Source organism: Chenopodium quinoa, unplaced genomic scaffold, assembly GCF_001683475.1.
Source record: "Chenopodium quinoa cultivar QQ74 unplaced genomic scaffold, ASM168347v1, whole genome shotgun sequence".
NCBI classification, from domain to species: domain Eukaryota; kingdom Viridiplantae; phylum Streptophyta; class Magnoliopsida; order Caryophyllales; family Amaranthaceae; genus Chenopodium; species Chenopodium quinoa.
Window position 1 is genome coordinate 7,996,100 of NW_018742205.1, and position 22,664 is coordinate 8,018,763.

Consider the following 22,664-nt stretch of genomic DNA (forward strand, 5'->3'; position numbering starts at 1 on the left):
ATTTTAATATTCGTTTGGGTTTTGAAAAGGGTTTACAATGGTTCCAAGTTGTAGTTTAACTTCATTTGACTTTGGTTTGACTTTACTTTCGTTTGGTTTGACTTTTAAGTTGATTTGTTTTGAATGGTTTTAAAGAGAGTCTTCCGTTGTGTGTCTTTGATAATTGCCTTGGACGTTATTACGGTGGCAATAATGTCTTAGATTTTCCTAATTCGTTTTTTAAAAAGGGCAAAACAAGTATTTTAAAGAAAAGGAATTTCTAGGGTGTCACAGAAGCTGATTGCCCCCCAGTCTTATTTGCTCGCACAGGGGCAACAGCTGCCGCACCACCACACCCCTATTCCAGCCTCCTCCTCTGCCACCACCGGAATCCCCACGACCCCTACCTCGACCTCCACGACCTCGATCCCCCCACCATGGTGGAAAGCCGTGAAGCTGAAAATACCCTGATTCCTCGTGACCAACTCGATTGCAGTGAGTGCAAAATTTGTCCAAACTCTCACTTGAGCGTTGCGGTTTAGACGAAGAGTCATGTTGGAGCTTGAACGCCATATCATTCTCCCGAGGTGTCGACGTGGTCATAGATGTCTCACCTCCTTGCAAACGGTTAGCTTGTATAAGTTGTTGATGATGCGTCCTATCAACAGTTGGTATAGGTTCTTGAGCCAAGAGTTCACCCCTAAGAGACCCATATGCATCATCTAAGCCAATCAAAAAAAGATGGACAAAGTCTTCTTACCGCAATCTCTCTACTTGCACCACAATGTTACACTTACACGGTCCACATGAACAAGTGGGAACGGTAAGGTAAGTATTCAACTCATCCCAGATTCTCGCAATTCGGCCAAAATACACGGCCACAGAATCAGTCTTCCTTGCCTACACTCACTTAAGGATAATTTCAATTGACAGATTTGTGTACCGCTTACCACACAAAAGCGATTTTTCAGATTATTCCACAATAATTGAGCATCATCGTACTCACCAATGGTAGCCCTCATCGAATGGTCTAAAGTATTAGTAATCCAGGCAACCAACATTGAACGGACAGCCACCCAGTCTTCCAGTTTGTCTTTGTCCATCGATTTCTTGACAAATCCGTCAATAAAACCATATTTTCGCTTTGCCTTCAACAAGGTACGTATAGCTCTCGCTATTCCCAGGTCCATCACTTGAACCTAGGTGATAAGTCATGTCAATTTTGGTTTTTCCTCCGTCACCACCTGAGCTGCCAGTCATCTCTCACAACTCAATGGAGGAAAAACAATAATAAAAAATGCGTCTCATAAACTCACAAGAAACATGCGTCAATTATGTAAATTGTACGTACCAAAAAAAATTTAGATCTTAACTAGGCTTTTTATACCATGTTAAATTAATCACAAACTCTCCAAAATATTCACTATATTCTCATTAATCTTCATGGCCATAATACAAGTATATATAACAATAGGGTGGATTAACATTGCCCTGATATTCCACAATATCCTATCATATCTTCACATAAGATATTTATCCTAAATATTATTCTAGCATATCACAATAATATTCTAGAATATCTCCAATAATATTCTAGAATATCTCCAATAGTTATAATACAGCAACTAATGTTTGTCCATGGACATATGCATATTGAGTTTTACCCGTATGTTGATTTGTTTTTTTAAAGTCTATAGGAGTAACACATTTTGAATTTTGAAATAGTTGTACGAAAAAAAAAGGGAAAGAGGTATGGAAAGTGCAAAGCACAACGGTAACCTAAAAAGAAAAGGGGGAAGAGGGGAGTAGAAATAAAGAGGGATGACGGAGTAGACTAGTTATGTGAAAGAAGGGGGAAATTCAAAATTAAAAAGGGGGCGCTCCTTTCTCTTGGCGAAATTAGGGTTTGTGAGATCAGAAGATCAATCCAAGGACCAATCAATTAGATTCCTGAAATGGACAAGTACGAGAAGTTAGAGAAGGTAGGAGAAGGAACCTACGGAAAGGTATACAAGGCAAAGGAGAAAACGACGGGACAACTGGTGGCTCTGAAGAAGACGAGGCTTGAAATGGATGAAGAAGGAGTACCACCGACTGCTCTCAGAGAAGTTTCATTGCTGCAGATGCTGTCTCAATCGCTGTATGTTGTGAGATTGCTGTGTGTTGAACATGTTGACAAGAAGAACAGCAGCACTGGAATTGCGAAGCCCTTGTTGTACCTGGTGTTCGAGTATCTTGATACCGATCTTAAGAAATTCATCGATTCTCATCGCAAGGGTCCCAATCCTCGTCCTCTTCCTCCTACTCAGGTTCAGAGCTTTCTCTTTCAACTTCTTAAGGGTGTTGCTCATTGCCATAGCCATGGTGTTCTTCACAGAGATCTTAAGCCTCAGAATCTTCTTCTTGACAAAGATAAGGGTATTCTTAAGATTGCTGATCTTGGTCTTGGAAGGTCTTTTACTGTCCCTATGAAGAGTTATACACACGAGGTCATATCTCTTTCTCTTTCCCTTTCTCTATCATTCTTTTCTTCTTCTTTTTTGATGTTATTAAATTAATCGCTTCAGATCGTCACCCTTTGGTATCGAGCACCCGAGGTTTTGCTTGGTTCTACCCATTACTCCACTGGCGTTGATATTTGGTCTGTTGGTTGCATCTTTGGTAAACTCTTTTTTCTCATCTCACTCTTCTTCTTTTCTGTTTCATCACCTGCCTTACTAATGTACATGTTTTTCCATTCAACGCAGCTGAAATGGTGAGAAGGCAAGCTTTGTTTCCTGGTGATTCAGAATTTCAACAACTTTTACACATCTTCAGGTACCAATTAACTCTCACCCCATTCATTCATTGTCCTGTGTCAAACTCTTAAGGCAGACCTAGGTTTTGCTTCATCCCATTGCCCTTGCATTTGCTGTTGCAATGCCATCATTGTTGAGGTTTTTGCTGTACTAAAATATCTTTTAAAGAGAAACCATAGCAAATTTAAAAGAGGCTAATCATGTATTTGTTGTTAATAATTGTAAGGTTGTTGGGAACACCAACTGAGGAGCAGTGGCCTGGAGTAACTGCTTTGCGAGACTGGCATGTGTATCCACTGTGGGAATCTCAGAATCTTGCTCGAGCAGTTCCATCATTGGGGCCCGATGGTGTTGATCTCTTATCTGTGAGTACCTCACATCCATTCCTGTTTTCATGGGTTTTTCGTCGCTATATCAATTGTGGTACTTATTCCTCTAATTTGCTCTGACATAGTTATATAACAACACTGAGAAAAAGATGCACTGTGGGAGGGGGCAGGGGGTGGTGGTGGTGGTGGAGTCGGGGGCTAGATCAATAGGTGGGTGGTGGTGGAGTCAGGGGTTAAGGTCTCAAAATTGACATGCTACTATTGATGTAATTATCTTTCATTGCCTTGTTTGTTGTCTCTCCTCTCCCCTGTCCCTCCATTTCTATCTTTCCTTTTCAATTTGAGCAACCCAACTGCATTTTTTCCCTCTCATCCTGCTTTGCCAGTACATTTTGTAATGCAATAAATTGTTTCCCATCTGCTATATGGTAAGCTTGACATTTGCATTGATTAAAATCTACTAGAGCTAATATTTGAAGCTACATTCTAATGACTTACCAGACCCCACAGCTCAATGTGATTTTAAATCTTTTTTATGTCGAAAATACTCTTTAAGTTGCTTTTGCCAGATGCTTTCTAGTGTCTTTGAAGCGCCACTGTTGTTTAGGTAATGTGATTACATTTATATATGGCCACGATACAAGTCAACCAAGAGAAAAGAAGCTGAACAAAAGTAGGTCATGGAAAAGGGGAGTGATTTGAATTTGTTTAGATATCCTCCTAACTTCATTTTGAACATCCTTTTGAATTTGTCTTGATATCCTAATGATAGAGAAATGACGAAGGTAAATCTATATTAATTGCTCAATGGAGAGTGGGTTGATGCTATTTCATCCCATATATTATTTCAATTTACAGAGATCAACTGAGATCCTTTGTTTTGGTTTTGTAGAAAATGCTCAAATATGATCCAGCTGAAAGGATCTCGGCCAAGGCAGCACTGGATCATCCATACTTTGATAATCTTGACAAGTCTCAATTCTAGAAATAGTATAGGATTTCACTGAATATAGGGACTTCTGTTGGTGTAATATTTCCAATGTATGATCACTGTGGAATGTATCATCTTCTTGGTGATATAAATTCATGAACTTGCTGAAATGTTTGTGAGAACTCTGGTTTGTATAAAGATACATGGTCCTATATTTGTCGGGGATACTTCCACCTGATGAAGATAAGAATTGTTGTTGCCTTTTTAAAAATTAAACAAACAAAAAATACTACAATACTACAAAAAATAGTATAATTTTGCCTTTTTAGCATCGAGTTAATATCATTCACAATTGATTTTATTTGCTTTTCTGCTAGTCTTGGGTGATGAATTTTCTTCTGTTGTGCCTTCCCTGTAATTCTGGACTCCCTGAAGCATTGCATAAGCTCTGGCCTGAAGTGCTGAGCTTGTGAAGATTTTCTTTGATACACTCGTAACCTATATGTTCCCGCACTTGTTTGTTGATACACTCTTACAATCTCTTTGTTTCTATGATCTAGATTCCTTGATATGTATATGTGGGCATTAGAAGGTGTTTCTCTTTTGTTTCTAGCAATTGCCTTCCTGAAAGCACATATTTGCCAATTATCATCTTTCTTTTCATAGAAGATGTTGATAAAGTATGTCCATTTTACTGTATATATTATGAGTGTGTATAAATCAGGTCTAAAATAAACACTCAGAGCACAAGTTGTGAAATTGAATGAGCTTTAATGTTGAATCATTGTGATGGTGATGCAATCCAATGATCAAAGAACGATGACGATTTAGGTTGTAAAGAATTCGATTACCGGAAGATGTAGTTAGCCAGTAAGGAATATGATGACAGGAGAGTTGTACATTATAAAAGTAGATGACAGATAAAATTATTAGAATAGATATATGTGATCCAATAAATGAACAAGCCAGGACTAATGCAAAAGTTAAACGAGCTGATCTGAGTGCTTAAATTGTAGACATATTGCTAAAAAAAGAAAAGACTTAATCAACTAATTTAAGCAGAAGGAAGAAGAAGGGTACGGGACATCATATGCTTGAATTCAAAGAAATCGACACGGCCATCGTGGTTGTCATCAAAGGAGGAGATCATGTGCTGGATGTGGTGGAGCTCTTGTTGGGCCTCTGGAAAACCCAGTTTGGAGAGTACTTGCTGAAGCTCAGTGGCGGAGATGTATCCATCGCCATTGGAGTCGAACACCTTAAAAGCTTCAGTGAGATCAGATTCCACCTGATCTTGTTGGTGATGGTTTACATCGTCATGATCATCCTGAAACTGATCATTGTCGCCGCAGTCAAAGAAGAAGGTGGTGTGTAGGGACTTATGAAGGGACTCAAAGTCGTCGAAAGCGAGGCCATGGAAGCCAGGCTTGATGAAGGAGGTGACAATGGAGTGGAGCTCTATGTCATCATTATGATCGTCTTCCTCGTCGTCTAGGCCAAGCAGTACAAGGGCCTGTTTGATTTCATCGACAGTGATGAGGCCGTCTTTGTTCTTGTCAAAAAGATCAAACACACGCCTCAGCCTCAACGAATTCAGGCTCTCGCTACGCAGCTTGAATGAACGCGATGCTGATACCGATGACTTTTTCCTGCTCAACCTCCGACTCGCTCCATTTTCCATCTTCTCCGAATCTGATGCTTGATCCATTTGATCTCTTGTTACTTCTTCTTCCATCTAATTTTACTTAATAATTAATTAATTACGATGATGGATGGATCGAGATCCAACAGATAAGAGCTGGAAACAAGTTCAAATGGGCTTCCCTCTTTTGGTTTTATGGTGAGTTTGGTTTGTGTTTTATGATTCCATTCAACATTTCTACGCACTTATACTTACATTTCCGTATCAATAATGGTATAATAAAGTATTTCCGAGAACTGGTCGACAATGATACAAATCAACCATGTCTTTCTTGTTTACATTTCTTATAAAAAACCTTGGCCACGCGGCTTTGACGCCCACCCTATAGTTCCATAATTTACCAATCCCCCTATCACATTCATTAATAATTAGATTTATTATAGATTACTTAATATATTATCTTGCGATTGTGACCTTACCTTGCTAGACTTTGTTCATCTAATATGTCTCATACTTCATCTATTATGTCATAGTCAACTTTCTATTGCCTCTGTTTATATTTAATTGTTCCACTTTTCGAATTAAAGAGCATTGTCAATTGGGTTGACAGTTCGGCTTTGAGTTGGGTTGAAATATTTTGGATTGAAACATAATCTGTTGCGATTTCAATTCGGATTGCAATCGGGGTAAGTCATGTTCGGTTTAGGTAAAAAACGAGTTGGACTAAAACGGGTTTGTGTTCATAGCAAATTGTGCCCTAAGCGGGTCAAGTTATTCGATTTGCGGGTCAAATGGGTTGGGTTGAAATGTAATCATTTGACTAGCAAGTTGGTTTGGGTTAGTTGTGAAAAAAGGTGGGCAGTCCAATATAAATGATATTTTATTGAGTTGTAATCGCAACGGGTCATGTTTATATTAGGTACCTTAATACTTATTTTTAGGTGCAAAGAGAGCCAAGACATTGCTACAAACTAAATTTGGTCCCAAGTTTTAAATATCACCCCTCTATTGGTGCAAAAATGCAAACAAATCAATAATACTCCTTACCAGGTAAGAGTATCTTAGGGTATGTCCTTAAGAACTAGTGGCCATTGAGTTAAGGCCTCAATATTGTACGACTGTACGAGTATATATGATTACCAATGTAACAAAATATTCAAAGACAAGTTAATCGATCATTAAACAAGAATACAAGTAGGAGAGTTTAGAGGGATTAACAGGCTGATGATTGAATTAGATCCAAGGAGGGAGAGTTACCTCCATGATTGATCACAATCCCAAATTTTTCTAATCGCCCCAAGAGGTCACAGTTCTACTGCTGTTGTTATCATTACACTAATCTAGGCTACTAAGCCTAGAATGCTACAGAGTAAGAAACAAAGAGAATTTAAAGAAGCGTAACGTGTAGTGTTTGATTATATAATTTGATGTTTTTCCTTTGATCTGTTGTTTATTACTGTTTATATAGGGCTTTTTGATGGCAGTTATACATCATGGTTTTGCGGTTACTCTCCGGCAACAATCATCTCCTTTCCTTTTCTTCCTTTGCCGTTGAACTTAGACCATCTCCGTTGGTGAGATTTAATATTGAGTATTGAAATACAAAATGAGTTGTTTTTTTACCTCTAGTTGTGATACCCAACCCATTTCTCAATTTTGCAACTCATGTGAAGTCTAATTTCTCAATAGTGAGACTCTCTAAAGTATACTAATATCACTTTCAATTTATGGCCCACCAAATCCATATCGTAAGTTTTAAAAAAAAAAAAAAATATAACTTAAATAAATTACCAAATATATATAATATTGATAAAGGGCTTACACTTTTTGTCAAATGAGACTCAAAATTGAGTATCTAAACTTAACAACTTTCTTTTGGAGTTACTAAGTTTAGATACCAACTTATTGGTATTCTTTGCTAAAAATACTCTCTTTCCTAAAAAAAAACTCCCTCAAGTCTCACCATTAGAGATGGTCTTATTTGAAGTTTGGATCCTTTTACTTATTACACTTGTTGGGCTTCGTGTCTCTTGTGACTTGGGCTGTATGACTCAATATCGGGCCCAAAAACTTAGTCTAATCGTGGATTGGATCTGTGCCCTTAAAAGTCCACAAAAATAAAATAGGTCTAACTCTCTCAAAATTATAAACAAGTTAGTTGATCATCCACATTTTAATGTTTGTTTGGTTTACATGGAAAGTATTGTTTCACGGGAATTTACTTCACATTTTCAATTCTTAGAAATTTTCTAATCTTGGTTGGTTTAAAATTCAAACGATATTGAAATTCTCATAAATTTTGATTGAGCTGGAAAACCACTTTATTTGTAAGGTGTATAAAAGTTACATTTTTTCCTACGTAATTCAAATGGAATTGACATTTATAATACATGGAATGGGAAAAAAATTTCATATGCTTATTAGAAGTCGGTTTGGTTATTTATGATAAGTTTGTATATTTGCAATGTTTATCTTGTTAGGAGTTTTAGGCAAGTTAAATCTTGTGTATATATATTGTGGTTAATATCAATTACAAAGGCTAAGCCATTTTCTTCAATATTTCTTGAGTTTAATATGATATCAGGCTAATTTTTCATGTACGGAGTATTGGTAAAATTAATGGTGAGAGTTAGTGAACAACTTTGACAAAAGAAAAGTCAAAGTGCGTAGACTGGCATCAGTTTCAGGAATTGGCTTACAAAATGCAAATTTGCATTAATGTGAAGGATTGAATTCTATGCTCCAAATTATGGACAGCCAGTTCGATTTGTCAAAACAAGTTTGTTGACGAGTACATGGGTTGCTATGGTCAACATCTTTCTAAATCTGCAAATGCCACTAAAGTTCCTTCTTTTAGATCAATAGAAAATTCAAATAAGGCCTTGTTTAGTTCAACTTATTTTACTTATTTCAGAAAAAATAAGTTCAGATCAGTTCAGATAAAAAAAATAAGTTCAGATTAGATCAGAAAAAATAAGTTCAAAGCGAACGACGGGAATTGAACCCGCGCGTGGTGGATTCACAATCCACTGCCTTGATCCACTTGGCTACATCCGCCCTTGATATATTATGAAAATTACCATAGTGCCCGTGCGATGCACGATTTATAAATCAAATTATTAATTCCTTAGGAAAAAAACAAAGATAATTCAATTAGTAATAAAAGGCTAATTTACTAATGGTCAACACAAAAATAAAAGATTGTAATTTAAATAGTATTTTATTATTTGCATTTCTTTTAATTTTTATAATGTTATATTATTAATTGAAAAATAAATGAATAATGCTCCAAATAACTATCTAAGAGAAGTAGAAAGACTAATTTATTTTCTATCTCCGTCGGGAAAAAACTAATTTTTTTTTGTCATATCATTCACTTTAGCAAACTACAATTTAATACATGTTTTACCTGTCGCATTCACCAAATCTATATATAGACATGATAATAACCATATATTTGACCCACCAGTATTGTATATGATATATCGAGTAATATTTATAGTTAGGAATTAATAGATATGGAGAAATTTTAATTTAGATTTGTAAAATATGTGAATAAAAAAAATCATAATTTTATGATTTGGTGAATATTGTATATAATTTATAATAAGTAGTTGATGGCATTGACCAAAAATTAAAAAAAAAATATTAAAAAAAGGGAGGGGGAGTTTTGGAGGGAAAATACAGCACCAGGAAATGACATGTCTGATGCACGGTTTTTTATCTAAGATTTTTAATTATTTGATTTATTGTATTTAATAATTTCTGATAAAATTACAAAAGTTTAATATTTATTTTTTTTTTACTATAATTTATAATGAATTTATTAAATATGAATAAATTGTAAATATGATATTTTCTCCATTATATAAAATCTTTAATGTGAAATGATAAATTTTTAATAATTTAAATCCTAAATCATTATTCATTATTTTACCATATCTTTTATTTCAATAGAATCACCAACCTCGTCCACAACCAACCTACTACATCAATGGATAAATTGAACCGTGAAGTGTTAGCCAAATTGAAATTGATATAAATTAAATCTTTACATTTATATAAAATAAATCAATATATTTACCAATAAATGAAAAATTGTTGCGATATAAAATCAAATCTATGCATTGGAATTTTTTTATCATCCCCAAAAATAACCAAAGTAATCCATATATTAAGTACACAACATCTAATCGTATGTCATTACATAAACAAATAATGTTAAGTATCCTAAATAAATACAATGTAACTAATAATTATAAATATAAATTTAAACATAAGATTTTAAAAATTACCCGGACATTGATGACCTAAAACTAACACAAAATTACTAACACAAAATTCGTTTGATGGGGTTTTGTATTGATACAGAATTTTATTTGTGCCGTATGATGTGTTAGATCTGCATGTAAAAAAATATTTAGTAAATAAAACATAAACTTATAATCGTTGAGTATCCCAAATTAATACAATGTAAGTAATAATTAGAAGTACTAATTTAAACATAGGATTTTAAAAATTAAGCTAAAAATTACCCGGCCATTGATGACCAAAAATTAACACAAAATTACTAACACAAAATTCGCTTGATAGAGGATTTTATTGATACGAAATTTTGTTTGTGTCGTATGATGTGTTAAATTATAATGGTAGGTATCACAAATTTTAATTTAATTATAATTAACGAACAATTTGTATTTCTTATCATAAATACTATCAAAATTTATCTTATAATGATAGGTATCAAACTTTATTATAAGCGGTTATCATTTAAATATTTCTTAGTATATTTTTTTTTTGGATTTCTTATACTCGTAGTATTGAATTAATAAATTTATTTTTTCCTATAATTTTACTTTATTTTTTTTCATTAAAATAATTTAATTCGTGGATTATAATCTACGTGACATTAAAATTTTAGATATATCAAATCTAATTCGTTATTTTATCTAGGTGGCGACATAATTTTTTAATTCAAAAATAAAATACAAATCTTTCTTCTTATTGGTCGAAATAAGCATATTTCTTACGTGGCGCTCCGAATGCTCTCAAAAAATGTCAACTTTATTTATATATATATTAGATTAGATTATATTATACATATAATAATAATAATAATATTATTGATTACATATTAATAAAATACACATCATTACAAATTTAACAAAACCTCACCTAATATATTTTTTCTTTATAAATTATCATACACTTAAGGTCAAAAATTAGTCAAATTTGGTTACTAGATCAGATAAGTTCATATAATCAAAAATAAAGTGAACTAAACAAGCCCTAAGTCAGCGACTAAATGAGTGAATGCGATCATAATTCTTATAGTAAGCCAATTTAATTGATAAAGAGATGACAGAAACCAGCTGATAGTTATCAATTTTCGAACGTAAAAAGACGAGTTTTAGACTTAGATTGCAAAAATGACAAGTTGATAAAAGCCATGAGATTGCATAGCCATAACCAACATTCCAACAATAAAGCATTAAGCTTTAAGGGTCTTAGGGCCAGAAAGAATTATCAGAACCTGAAACTTTGTAAGGGCCTTAAAGCCTTCGAGTATTTGGCATCAATCTATTTTTTTTTTTTTTTTTTTTTTTTTTTTGACATATACATATGCAATTGACAAAAATAAAAAATTACACACTATGGAGTAAGATCGGTGAACAATCTATGTATTCTACCCTGCACAAAAAGTATAAGTGTAAAACAATCAAAATAACTTCATAACACACATCATGCCCAAGCTAAACAGTAAACGAGCAGCGAGTAGACAATCTAACAAAAAATACAGGGGAAAATATAACCAGTAAACTTTATTAACTGAACCATCATGCCAATTTGAATCTTGTAAAACAAAAAAGGATAATCAAAATTCAAAACTGTTTTGTCTTCTTTCCTCCAGATAATCTTTTATTACAAGATATAAAGGATTTAACTGATCTTAAATCAGAATCAAGGCAAGTTAAGTCCCTAGCCTAGTTGTCTGCAACCTCAATAAGGGTTGGCTCGTAGTCACTAGGAGCCTCATATCCATGTAGGTTGATCACCGTGGCGGCTACATTGGCAAGACCACCATCAGGTACATCATTGCGGAATCTAACACCAGGAGCAAGGCCAGGACCTCCAATTGCAATAGGCACCTGATGAAGACAATACCAGATAATAAATAAGAACTAAGAACATTTCCATACAGGCATACAGTTATAATCATCTTCTTGCAAAATAATACTTCATATGGACTACACAAAGGCCATAGAAATAATACCCAAGTTTTTTTAGGGGAAAGAGGGGTGGGGGGAAGAGGTCACCATAGCAGCATATCTCCAGAGGCCCATATAGCAGTCAGAAATATGATTTTAAAAAAATCAGTCAAGGCCAAATTTTAGAAAGTGCACCTAAACCGAATATAAGACCATCTGATACATGTACCCACCGTATCTTATTGTCAACTGCAGGTCTCTAGATAATCTAGTGCTGTAGAAACTCCCAGCTCCTCCCCCCCCCCCCCCCAACACACACACACACCCCACCACCCCCAACAATATAAGAAAATAAAAGGACATGTAATTCCCAATCAGACCACATACTGGTTGTAACGTGTGAGATGTAAGAATCTGAACGTTTCCATCCTTATCAAGTTGAGGCTGCCCTTTTTTGTCCCTCTTTACCATGTCTTCAGCGTTTCCATGATCAGCAGTAACAACATATATTCCACCAACTTGCTCGATGGCATCAAAAATCATCTGCAAAGAATCCAACCAATCAAAATGATTGCCTCTAATAGATACACCAATAGACAAGGTTTGACCACATGTTAAAATATAGCATGAGTTACTCGTAAAACAAATGGGACCAACGAGAGCAAGAGAAACACTCTATCGAGTAAAATCCCTTGATAAGTGACTCTTAAGATTCCTAATGGAGCAATCTCTTAAACTCATTGTTAAGTAATTGATCAAAATCAATTGCAGGTAAGGCACAGCAAAGTATACTCAATAGAGTGTGATTTACAGACAAAAACCATCTTATTTTGATATCTTAATCCAAGTGTAGTTTCCACATTAACAAATTTTCACAATCTTTTATCTTCTTATTTGGCCAAACCCCACAGCTTTTTTCCAGGGCAGATACATAAAATTTATATCCAGTTAAGTCCTTAAACCAACTATTACAAGTCTTCTCGAATAAACCACTACCACAATGCCCGCACCCATGACATGTCGCAGGTGCAATTTTATTGCAGAGACATAAAATTGGAAGGACACCAAGAGGCATAAAATTGGAAGGACACCAAGAGGGTTACACTCGCAGCATGACACCTCTTCATGCTCACTTTATTCCCCTTTTCAACTACTATTTCTTCACCATGTAAAACATTGATATCCCTCCATCCCCAGACCCCAGATAAAAGTCTGGTTAGCTCCGGCAAGCACATTGAGAGTAAATTAGTAGGAAAAGAGTATCCTCAGATCCAGATCCATGGTCTGACGATTCGGATCCAGATCCTATTTTTGAGACAAGAATAAGGTCAATGTAGAACCTGTAGATCCATTTTTGCAATAGGTACAATTTTATAGGAGTATTTTCTAGAGACCAAATTAAATTTATGAAACTATATATTTTTTAATAAATTTAACTTCCTAACCAAAACTAATATAGATGTAAAGTTTGTAAGAAAGTAAATACATGATGAACTAGATGTAGGACCAGGTGGATCTCAATCTGGATCCTTGGCTAAAATCAGTTCTTGATTGACAATCTAGTCCAGATTTCATTTAAGGTAACAAGACTTCTATTTGTGGACTGAGCAAAATAATCCTCTCCTTATACATGATATTTTTAGAATATGAGGATTACTAGATTTAAATACCATGGCACTTCTCAATTTGATATCTCAAACTTATTTTTAAAGAACTCAATCACTTATCAGCAGTTGTTTAAAGACTAATAATGTTGTTTGATGATACAAAAACAATAAATTGCTTTCTTCCCCCCACCCCCAACAAAAAAAAAGGGGGAAAAAAAATTTAGAGGATATAGAGGGAGTGGGGAATAAAAGAAAGGAATAAGCTATGAACACCTTGAAACACCAAGAATATATATATATATAAACCAGATGAACTGGCAGTCAGTAAGGCTGGTTAACTATTCAAAGTGGAAAATGAAGAGGACCTCTACTGTTTAACAAGTCCAAATTATTACATTCACCTAAAAATATAGTATGGCAGCAGGTGACCAGTAAGGCAGTAACTCGCCCGCATCTTTCATTCTCAAAATAGAAAAAAAAAAGTCCAAAACTCAATCACCTCAACACAAGCATACAAGGTCACACAAAGTACAATATCGAAGACTGCCACTGGACAGAGGAGGTGAGAAAAACTGGAAGTAAGAAGTGAGACCAAAACAACAGCAAGAACTGTACCTTGACAGCTTCATCAGCAGCCTTGCAAGCCACAACCGTGGCTTCTACATCACCTGTATGGCCAACCATATCACCATTGGGTATGTTGACACGGATCTGAACAGATTAAAAAAAAAGTTATTATTTTTTTTTTTTAAAGCCTTATAAGGGTAAACCTCCTTCAAGGATGCTATGTAAAGGAAGTTCTAGTTACCTGGTGGAATTTGCGGCTCAGAATGGCATCCCTTGCCCTTTCACCAATCTCCAAAGCCTTCATTTTAGGTTGTTCATTGAAACTAATGCCACTATCACTAGGAATTTCAACATACTCCTCCAACGCAGAGTTAAAGTAACCTGAGCGATTCCCATTCCAGAAAAAGGTGACATGTCCAAACTTGACTGTTTCACTGTAACATGGAAAAGATATCATTTGAAAAAGTTACAGCCAGTAAATGCCTTAAACCACACCTAAAAAACATTCAGAAAGCCATATGCAGCAAAGAAATTGACCCCCAGTGTATCTCCAACTAAAACAGCCTGGGCTTTACTGGTTCATACTTTCTCTCTCTCTCAAAAAAAAAAAATGAGCTAGGCCGCAAGAAGACTTAAAAAAATAAAAATTAAAAAAAAAAAGAATTCACAACTACATTGCAGCTGAACTGGAAAGAGCATTACAGCAAAGCTAATCTTAAGCTACACCTCAAGTAAAAACATATACACCATCAAATTCTATTAGGAGTCCTTGTCTAGAATCTAGATTGGAGAAAAAGAAGGTAGGTGTTCTTGACAGGACATACTTTTATCTAAACAAAGGTAAATGACAAATAAAAGCCAAAAGGCAGTAAAGAGAAGGATTATCTTCCATCCTATTGTCGAGTAAAATGAATAAGAAAAAAAGCGAAACATTTTAAATTTTTTCTTGTTACTGGGTTATCAAAGTACCACACTACTTCAGCACATTGAGGTCTCATGAGCATGTAGATTCATTTCTGCACAAATCCAATCAGGTACATGACATGACAACATGACATAAATCCTTCTCACGTATCTTGCAACATTAGCAATTAGAATTTTAGCAAAATTAATTAGGTATAAACAAATCAGCAGGTATGCAACATCAAAAACCATTAACACTCACCTGCAAGCAAATGTTCGCACACCATTGTGAACTAAATACTCCCCAGAAGTTCTCTCAATTTCCGGAGGAGAAACAAGGTAATGACTGGGAAGCTTCAACTCCCCATCATATTGAAGCATACCAGCATAACGGATTTTAGGATAGCGAACTCTGTCAAAGTTATCAAATTTTTCATATTCAAGCGCCTTTGCAAGCATAGTCATGCGATCAGCCCGGAAATTAAATGTGACAACAGCATCTCCATCAACTATCGGACCAACAGCCTTTCCATTCTCATCCACAATAACAAAAGGTGGTAAATACTGGTCGTTAGCCTTAGTATCCTCCCTCAATTTCTTGACAGCCTCAACTGCATTCCTGAACTTGTAGGGAGCTTCACCAAGCACTTGAGCATCCCATCCTCGCTTCACCACCTCCCAATCATTCTATAAAACAAAGGGCAAGACGCACAGACAATTAATTGGAGTATGGACAAACTTGAACAAGATAAAATGTACTTAACAAAGAATTATTAATGCAGGAAGTGAAAATTCAGCATCACCTACACCCAAATCAAGTATTTAAAGGACAAAAGCTGCATAGGGATACTAAAAAAAGAGGATTTGGGTTGGAATAAAGGATAAATCAACCATATGTTCACAGCGTACAGCCATTAATAAAAATCATTTATGGCATCTCAACTTTAGTATACTTCCAGCATCTAGAAATTAATCGAAGACCCATAGACCATATAGTACGTATCAATATTACTGTCAAATGTCATTAAGAACCAAGCCTTTAGGAGCATATCCAATATGCAGCCAACAACATCAGTTTCACAATCCTCTTTCAGAGTGATAAATAAAACATACAAATTTGGTCCCTCCTATCCAGGTATGCTAACAAATTGCACAGTTAATTTTTAATGGATACAATAGATGGTCTTATAGCGCAAGTCTTTTTCCCATTGGGCTAAATTACCACTATAAGCCAATAAAGCTGTGAGTTTCATGTGTGTAGAATACAATGGGGAGGAGCCTGTATGGTATTTATGGAAGTAAAATGTGCAAAATGGGTAGTCTACTAGAGGTCTTCATGTTGATCGGAATAAACAAAACCAGTAACGGAATCAATCAAGAGAAGCAGCACAAAAAAAAAAAAAAAAAAAAAAACTAAAAACGTCTATTTTCACTGATAATGTGATTTCTAACGGTCAAATTTGGAATATTCATCAGCAAACATTGTCCCTTAACGTGTAATACAAGAATCAGTACTTCTAAAAACAATACAAAAGGAAGAAAGTGGGCACAGGAATCAAAGTACAAATACTTTGTCCAACAAGCTACAAAACTTATAATAAATACTAACCTCATAACGATCCATAGTAACATACATGCGACCACCACCGGATGCAATCTGGGCATCAATACCTTTCTCGCGTAACTGTGAAAGATCATTCTCAAGAGTTTCTACAAAGCCTATACTTGAACCATCTAAAACATCACGGCCATCAGTAAGAATATGAACACGGATTCTCTTGGCACCACGTTCCACGGTCCCTTTCAATAGCAACTGAACAGAAGCAATTGTTAAGTAAGAAAACATGTTGTAGAAATATGAAAATGATCGCACAACACAAAAATGAAAACCTACATAGACTTCACTCATGATTCAAGAAGATGAATACCTGTAGCTGGTCAAGGCGAGAATGAACACCTCCATCACTCAGCAAACCAATGAAGTGAACTGTGTTAGTTTCAAAACACTCCTTGATGTAGTTAAAACCTTCATCCTCAAAAATTTTTCCAGAGGCAAGAGCTTTGTCAACAAGCTTAGCCCTAAAAAAGGAAGCAAAAGCAATAAGATTTTGCAACAGACACTAAACTGATACATTCACAAATATAAACAAGAAATATCTCGAGATAAAAACACAGACCCTTGAGCATAAATACGGCCGGCACCCAAAGCGTTGTGGCCAACTTCACTGTTGCCCATATCATCTTCTGATGGAAGTCCAACAGCAGTACCATGAGCCCTGATCAACCTCCACTTCTCAGGGGCACCCTGGAGATAATTAATCAAATCAAATGATGATAACAATCACTTAACAAAACCCTAATCAAAACTGAAACAATCTCTCTTAATCTGCAATAATTCATAAATAAACCAATTATAAAAAATGATAGAATGATAAATCGAAAGAAGATGAATTGAATAGGTAACCTGCTTGAGGGAATCCATGGTGGGAGTTTCAGCAACATGGATACAGTTGTACTTATCAGGATTAGCTTCGCCCCAACCATCGAGCACGATCAACGCCAATATCTTATCCTTTGGCAGCTTTGGGTGATCTGCCAATTTGAATGATAACTCTGAACTTCCCATTTCTCTCAATTCTCCTATCAATTCAGTACTAAATACTATCAATAAATCAACAATCAAAATTATAATTATAATTAAATCAAATCAAATCTTATCTTAGATCAGAATCATACCGATATTTATTGATGTCGATTAACTCAGATGAGGCAGACAGATCTTCTAAATTAGACTACTCACTTCGATACTTTATAGGTGGAGATTAAGAGGTGGCTCACTCTAATTGCAGCGCACTCACCTTTAAATTACTAGGGTATTCTTTTCTTTCTTTCTTTTCTTTTTTTTTTTTTTTTTAATTAATAAAAAAAACATGGGGCTTTCAGAAAGCAGAGGTCATCACACATCTCCTCTGATTAGCCGATCCGGAATATTCGTTGAATAAATATCCATCTCAATATTTTTTATTCTTTTCTTTGGGAAGGGGTTCAAAGGACCACATGCTTGCCAAACCCAATACCTAACCGGCTTACCAATATCTTTTTTTTTTTTTTTTTTTTTTTTAAGGGACAATAACTTTGTTAGTTTATTTATTTGTTCAGTCCGTCTTGTATGTGGCTGGTCACACCATATGACCATTTATAAAAGAATAAAGGTAATTCTTGTAATGTTGATCGAGTAACCCCTATAATACTGATCGAGTGACCCTTTAAAACTAATTGGGTTCCCCTATAACACTGACGAAATAACCCCTTTAACACTGCCCAAGTAACCCTTATTATATTAAGGAAGTAACCCTTCTGATGGCTGGCCACACAGTGCGGCCAGCCACATATAAGGATTTTTATTGTTCATTATAGTTACTTCATCTCTTATTTACTTGCTCGTTTCTAATATTTTACGGGAATTGAGGAGAATGGATGGAGTTGAGGAATATAATATGAGAAAAATAAAAAGTAGAGAATATTGTATGGAAAAAATTATAAAAAAAATTAGAGAATATTGTACGGAAAAGATAAAAAGTAACTAAGGATGTTTTGGGTATATGTGTATTTTATATGGGAAAGGTAAAGAGTTTTATGAATTTATGATATTTTTAGAAACAGACACAACATTTTTGGACACAAAATGAAAAACAGGCCTGTAAATAAAGGACGGAGAGAGTAAATTACAATATAATGTTCTGTGAGTGAGGGATAACTCAGGTGGTTAGAACTTTCCTCCCGATTTAGGGGACCTTAGGATTAATTCTCGTCACCTGCCCTTGTGTCTCTCTAAACACCCAAAAAAATTTAATTCCTCTATTTTTATTTAAGTGTAGAGGTGAAAGTTCGGTTTGCGGTGTGGTTTATAACTCAAACCGAAACCAAACAATATTAATTCGGTTTTAGAATCTTTCAAACCACACCGCACCATGTTACTATTGAAACCGAACCAAATCACACCATAATTTTTGGACCTAGTGATTTGGGTCTTAATTTGCAACTTTCTATGGGCTTAATTACTCAAAACCTATTTTTTGGGTTTGATTATCCAAAAATAAAGCCAACAAATGTCAAATATCAAATAATAAAATAACAGGTTTTAACTACTAATGAAGTAATGATAGTGACTTAGTCTTACAAGGCCTAATTTGGATATGGGCTATATTTCGGTTTGGATTTCAGTTTTTCAAATCCTAAAACCAAAACCAAACCACAAACCACAATTTTTTTTTTTTTTTCCTCAAACCAAACCGAACCATATTAGAAAAACAAAAAAAAAAAAAAAAAAAAAAAAAAAAAAAAAAAAACCGCACCGCATTTCTAATTCGGTTTGGTTTGTGGTTCGATTCGATTTTAAACCGCATTAGTTTCACCCCTATTTAAGTGCCCCATTTTGATCGTCCATGTATGACAATATAAAAATTTGACCAATTATATCGTTGATTATCAAAAAGTAATTTTAAAAAAAATCATATTTGGGAGCTATACATTGGGACAGTTCCAGGCCAATAAGTACCCACCTCACTATATTTTTTTTTCTTATGTATATTACTAAGATTGGTTAAGTGTGGGATATGTAAATAGTGCAAAAGGACGAGGCACTCAGATAAAAACAAAGGGAAATTTTGCTTACTCTTCCACTTCAGGTTAATTGCAACACTTTTCTTTTTAAATCGTTTTGGGTTAATTGCAACAAATTTATACTTGGTAAGGGTTTATAAGTATTTTATTACTTTTCTCTATCACTAACTTTACTTTCACTAATATTATGTTATGGGGATATTTGTTTATGAACTTTTTAGAGCAAAAGAGTTGTTTGACCATTCAAAAAGCTTTTTAGAATTTTGATCAAGAATTTTTCTCATACCAAACTTTTAGCTTTTTGGTTGTTTATACTCTAAAACAACTAACAAGTAACATCTATATAACAAACACTTTCACACAACACAATTAATTATATTCAACTAGGCAAAACAACTAATGTAAATAGATGGCAACTAGCAGCTAGTCAAACACAACTAACAACTAAAAGTTAATTAATTGCCGAACAAGACATATTATTCTCTCTTCTAGTGGAAACTAAATATACCCTTACTAACGTCATCAATCATAACCCTATATGTTCGCTATCACTAACCATATTATATTTTTGGGTTTGATATTTATGCATGGAATCGTAGCAACTATGGTTGAACAAAATTATCCGAAAACCCAAAAATCTAAATTGTAATCGAACCGAAAATTAGGGTACCCGTTCCGATAACTATAATGGTTCAGGTACCCTATCCGATTATTTGTTATCGGGTACGGTTATTGGATATCATTTTAAAATTAACGGTTACCCGATCCGATCCGAGAAACAATTTTTTTTTCCTACTTAAATCTATTTATCCAAAATCTAAACTCTTACTTTACTTCGTAATCACTTCATAAATTAAATGATTAGTAATTATTAGTAATTTGGTCATGATCATGTGGTATTATTGTAGATTAGTGTTGAATGATATCATAATAACTATATTATAAAGTCTAAATTTTCATTATTGGATATCATATTGGGTACCCAATAACCGATCCGAAAATCCGGGTACCCGAAGTTCGAGTACCCGAACTTATTAATTCAGGTAATGGATATCATTTTTAGTGTTATTGGTTATCGGATACCCGAACTGATAGTGTTAACGGTACGTATACCCGACCCATATTCACCCCTAGTACTAGCAATACATTACATGCCAATTCAAACCCTTTTTTATTACGTTCAAAATAATAAGACATTGGCATGCAACATGCATGTTTTTAAGAGGACAATGTCGCGGTGGTCCTCGTAGAAAAGTACTTTGATTAGAGACTATAACTAACCACCCTAAATAATAATAATAATAATAATAATAATAATAATAATAATAATAATAATAATATCTGACTTTGTTCCTGGACGGGTTGTGGCTGATGTGGTTCATCAGAAGCGGGTGAAGTATGAAGCTAGTTGTCGACTTATTGGGTATGGTTTCATTCCCTTCTCCTTTTCTTCACTTGGGGAATTAGAGAAGGAGGTTGTTGCGTTGCTGAAGCGGGTTTAGAGGTTCTCGACGACGCAAGACATTGGGGCTCGTGCTGTAGCTATATCTTCACTAGGGTAAATTTTGTTATAACTAGAGGAGTGGGGGCCCAGATTGTATCTCGGCTTCCCACTAATTTATTGTAGGTTGTATGACTTTTTCTGTTTTTGAGATAATAATAATAATAATAATAATAATAATAATAATAATAATAATAATAATAATAATAATGCTTCATTAGTGACCACTAAAGTAGTAGTGTGGTCTACCCGTCTGGGTGATGTCTTAGATTGCAAGACCTTGTTCTCCATGCCTTAAAATATTAGTATTCAGTTTAGTAAAAATAATTTTGTAAAACATACTTCTCTAATTTTTTATGTTTTTGTCTCATTTGCCTTTTGCATTGTTTTATTGCAATATTGTGAATGATATACTTGTATATCAAGTTACATATTAAAAATTATAAAAATTACATATTTGAAAACTAAAAATCGAGATGAACCTATTAAGATTACACATGACTATGTTTTAAAGAATAAAAAAGATATTAAAATTTAAGATTCTATTTGCATTAGAATCTCCCATGATTCCAGATGAAATAACAAAATAAAACGGAGGGTAAATTAAATTATATGATGAAAATAATACATCAATAATAACAGAAATAATTGATAAGAAAACACCTTAAATCAAAGTTAATAGTATATATATATTAAGAATATGAAATATCCTTTTTTTTAAAAAAAAAAAAAAAAAAAAAAAAAAAAAAAAAAAAAAAAAAAAAACAAAAAACAAAAACAAAAATGGTAAGTGTTGAGGCAAATATTGTTCTTACCAACAAGTCAAATACCTTATCTTATTCTTGAGAATTAGGGGACTGCCCCTCTAGTTACTGGTTTCAAAAGAACGATAACCTCGCTAACGTAACAAAAATAAACAATGAAGAAGCTTCCCGAAGAAATTAAATAAGTTAGATTATTTAAAGAAACGAGTAGATAAATATATGACAAAAGATGCAAATGCTCTCCATCAATTAAAGAATAAAGTCATGTCTACAATTGTACAAGTTGAACGAAAGGTTACTTCCATATTCATACAATTGAAAAAGACGATCTATCTTCAATACATGCTAAGGAAAACTAAATTATCGCTTGGCTACTAAGTCAAGGGAAAACTAAGAATTTATAGCTAAGAAGAAAGTTTAAAGAAAATGAAATGTTTGTTGTTGATTGATTTGCTGATGTCTTCCATACAGTTTCTTTCACCCCTATTCATAGACAATTTAGAGCGGTTATGGCTGACTCCAGTATCTGTTGTGCGGTTACTCTTCTTGGCACCAACTCCCTTTTGAAATCAGATTGCCTCCTTTTGCCCCCAAACCGGTCTTTTCTTCTTCTTGGGCCTCTTGATTAAATCAAAACTCATTTTCACATGCAACCATCGTCTGACCAAAAACATAATCCTAGAATTCATTTTACTTGGTCAATGGGTCAAAGTTAAGAAAAGTAAAAAATTTAAATTTTGGGTGTATAAGTAAGATAACCCTCATTTACATGATATTTTTTTTTGTTGGTCTAGTGTTCAATTCATGTAAA

At 34.4% G+C, this 22,664-nt stretch overlaps 3 protein-coding genes across 4 annotated transcripts; 1 reads left to right on the forward strand and 2 right to left on the reverse strand.

Moving 5' to 3' along the window:
* Nucleotides 1-1,511: 1,511 nt before the first annotated feature.
* On the forward strand, nt 1,512-4,363 carry LOC110731979 (cell division control protein 2 homolog C). Its single transcript, XM_021911897.1, has 5 exons — nt 1,512-2,468; nt 2,547-2,640; nt 2,727-2,796; nt 3,004-3,142; nt 3,999-4,363. The coding sequence occupies exons 1-5, from the start codon at nt 1,935-1,937 to the stop codon at nt 4,089-4,091; spliced, it is 930 nt and encodes a 309-aa protein (XP_021767589.1). The 5' UTR covers nt 1,512-1,934; the 3' UTR covers nt 4,092-4,363.
* A 537-nt stretch (nt 4,364-4,900) lies between these two features.
* LOC110731986 (probable calcium-binding protein CML43) lies at nt 4,901-6,029 on the reverse strand. Its single transcript, XM_021911905.1, has one exon. The coding sequence runs from the start codon at nt 5,770-5,772 to the stop codon at nt 5,092-5,094; it is 681 nt and encodes a 226-aa protein (XP_021767597.1). The 5' UTR covers nt 5,773-6,029; the 3' UTR covers nt 4,901-5,091.
* Nucleotides 6,030-11,474: 5,445 nt separating this feature from the next.
* On the reverse strand, nt 11,475-17,915 carry LOC110731993 (2,3-bisphosphoglycerate-independent phosphoglycerate mutase). 2 transcript variants are annotated; one of them, XM_021911918.1, is made up of 10 exons: nt 17,702-17,915; nt 17,430-17,619; nt 17,143-17,270; nt 16,894-17,044; nt 16,575-16,778; nt 15,228-15,652; nt 14,304-14,496; nt 14,111-14,206; nt 12,276-12,431; nt 11,475-11,828 (listed from the first exon to the last, which is right to left on the reverse strand). In XM_021911918.1, the coding sequence occupies exons 2-10, from the start codon at nt 17,589-17,591 to the stop codon at nt 11,664-11,666; spliced, it is 1,680 nt and encodes a 559-aa protein (XP_021767610.1). In that variant the 5' UTR covers nt 17,592-17,619; nt 17,702-17,915; the 3' UTR covers nt 11,475-11,663. The 2 variants fall into 2 exon arrangements, with proteins under 2 accessions (XP_021767610.1, XP_021767606.1); XM_021911914.1 differs by having other exon boundaries at nt 17,430-17,605; nt 17,702-17,913.
* Nucleotides 17,916-22,664: the final 4,749 nt, after the last annotated feature.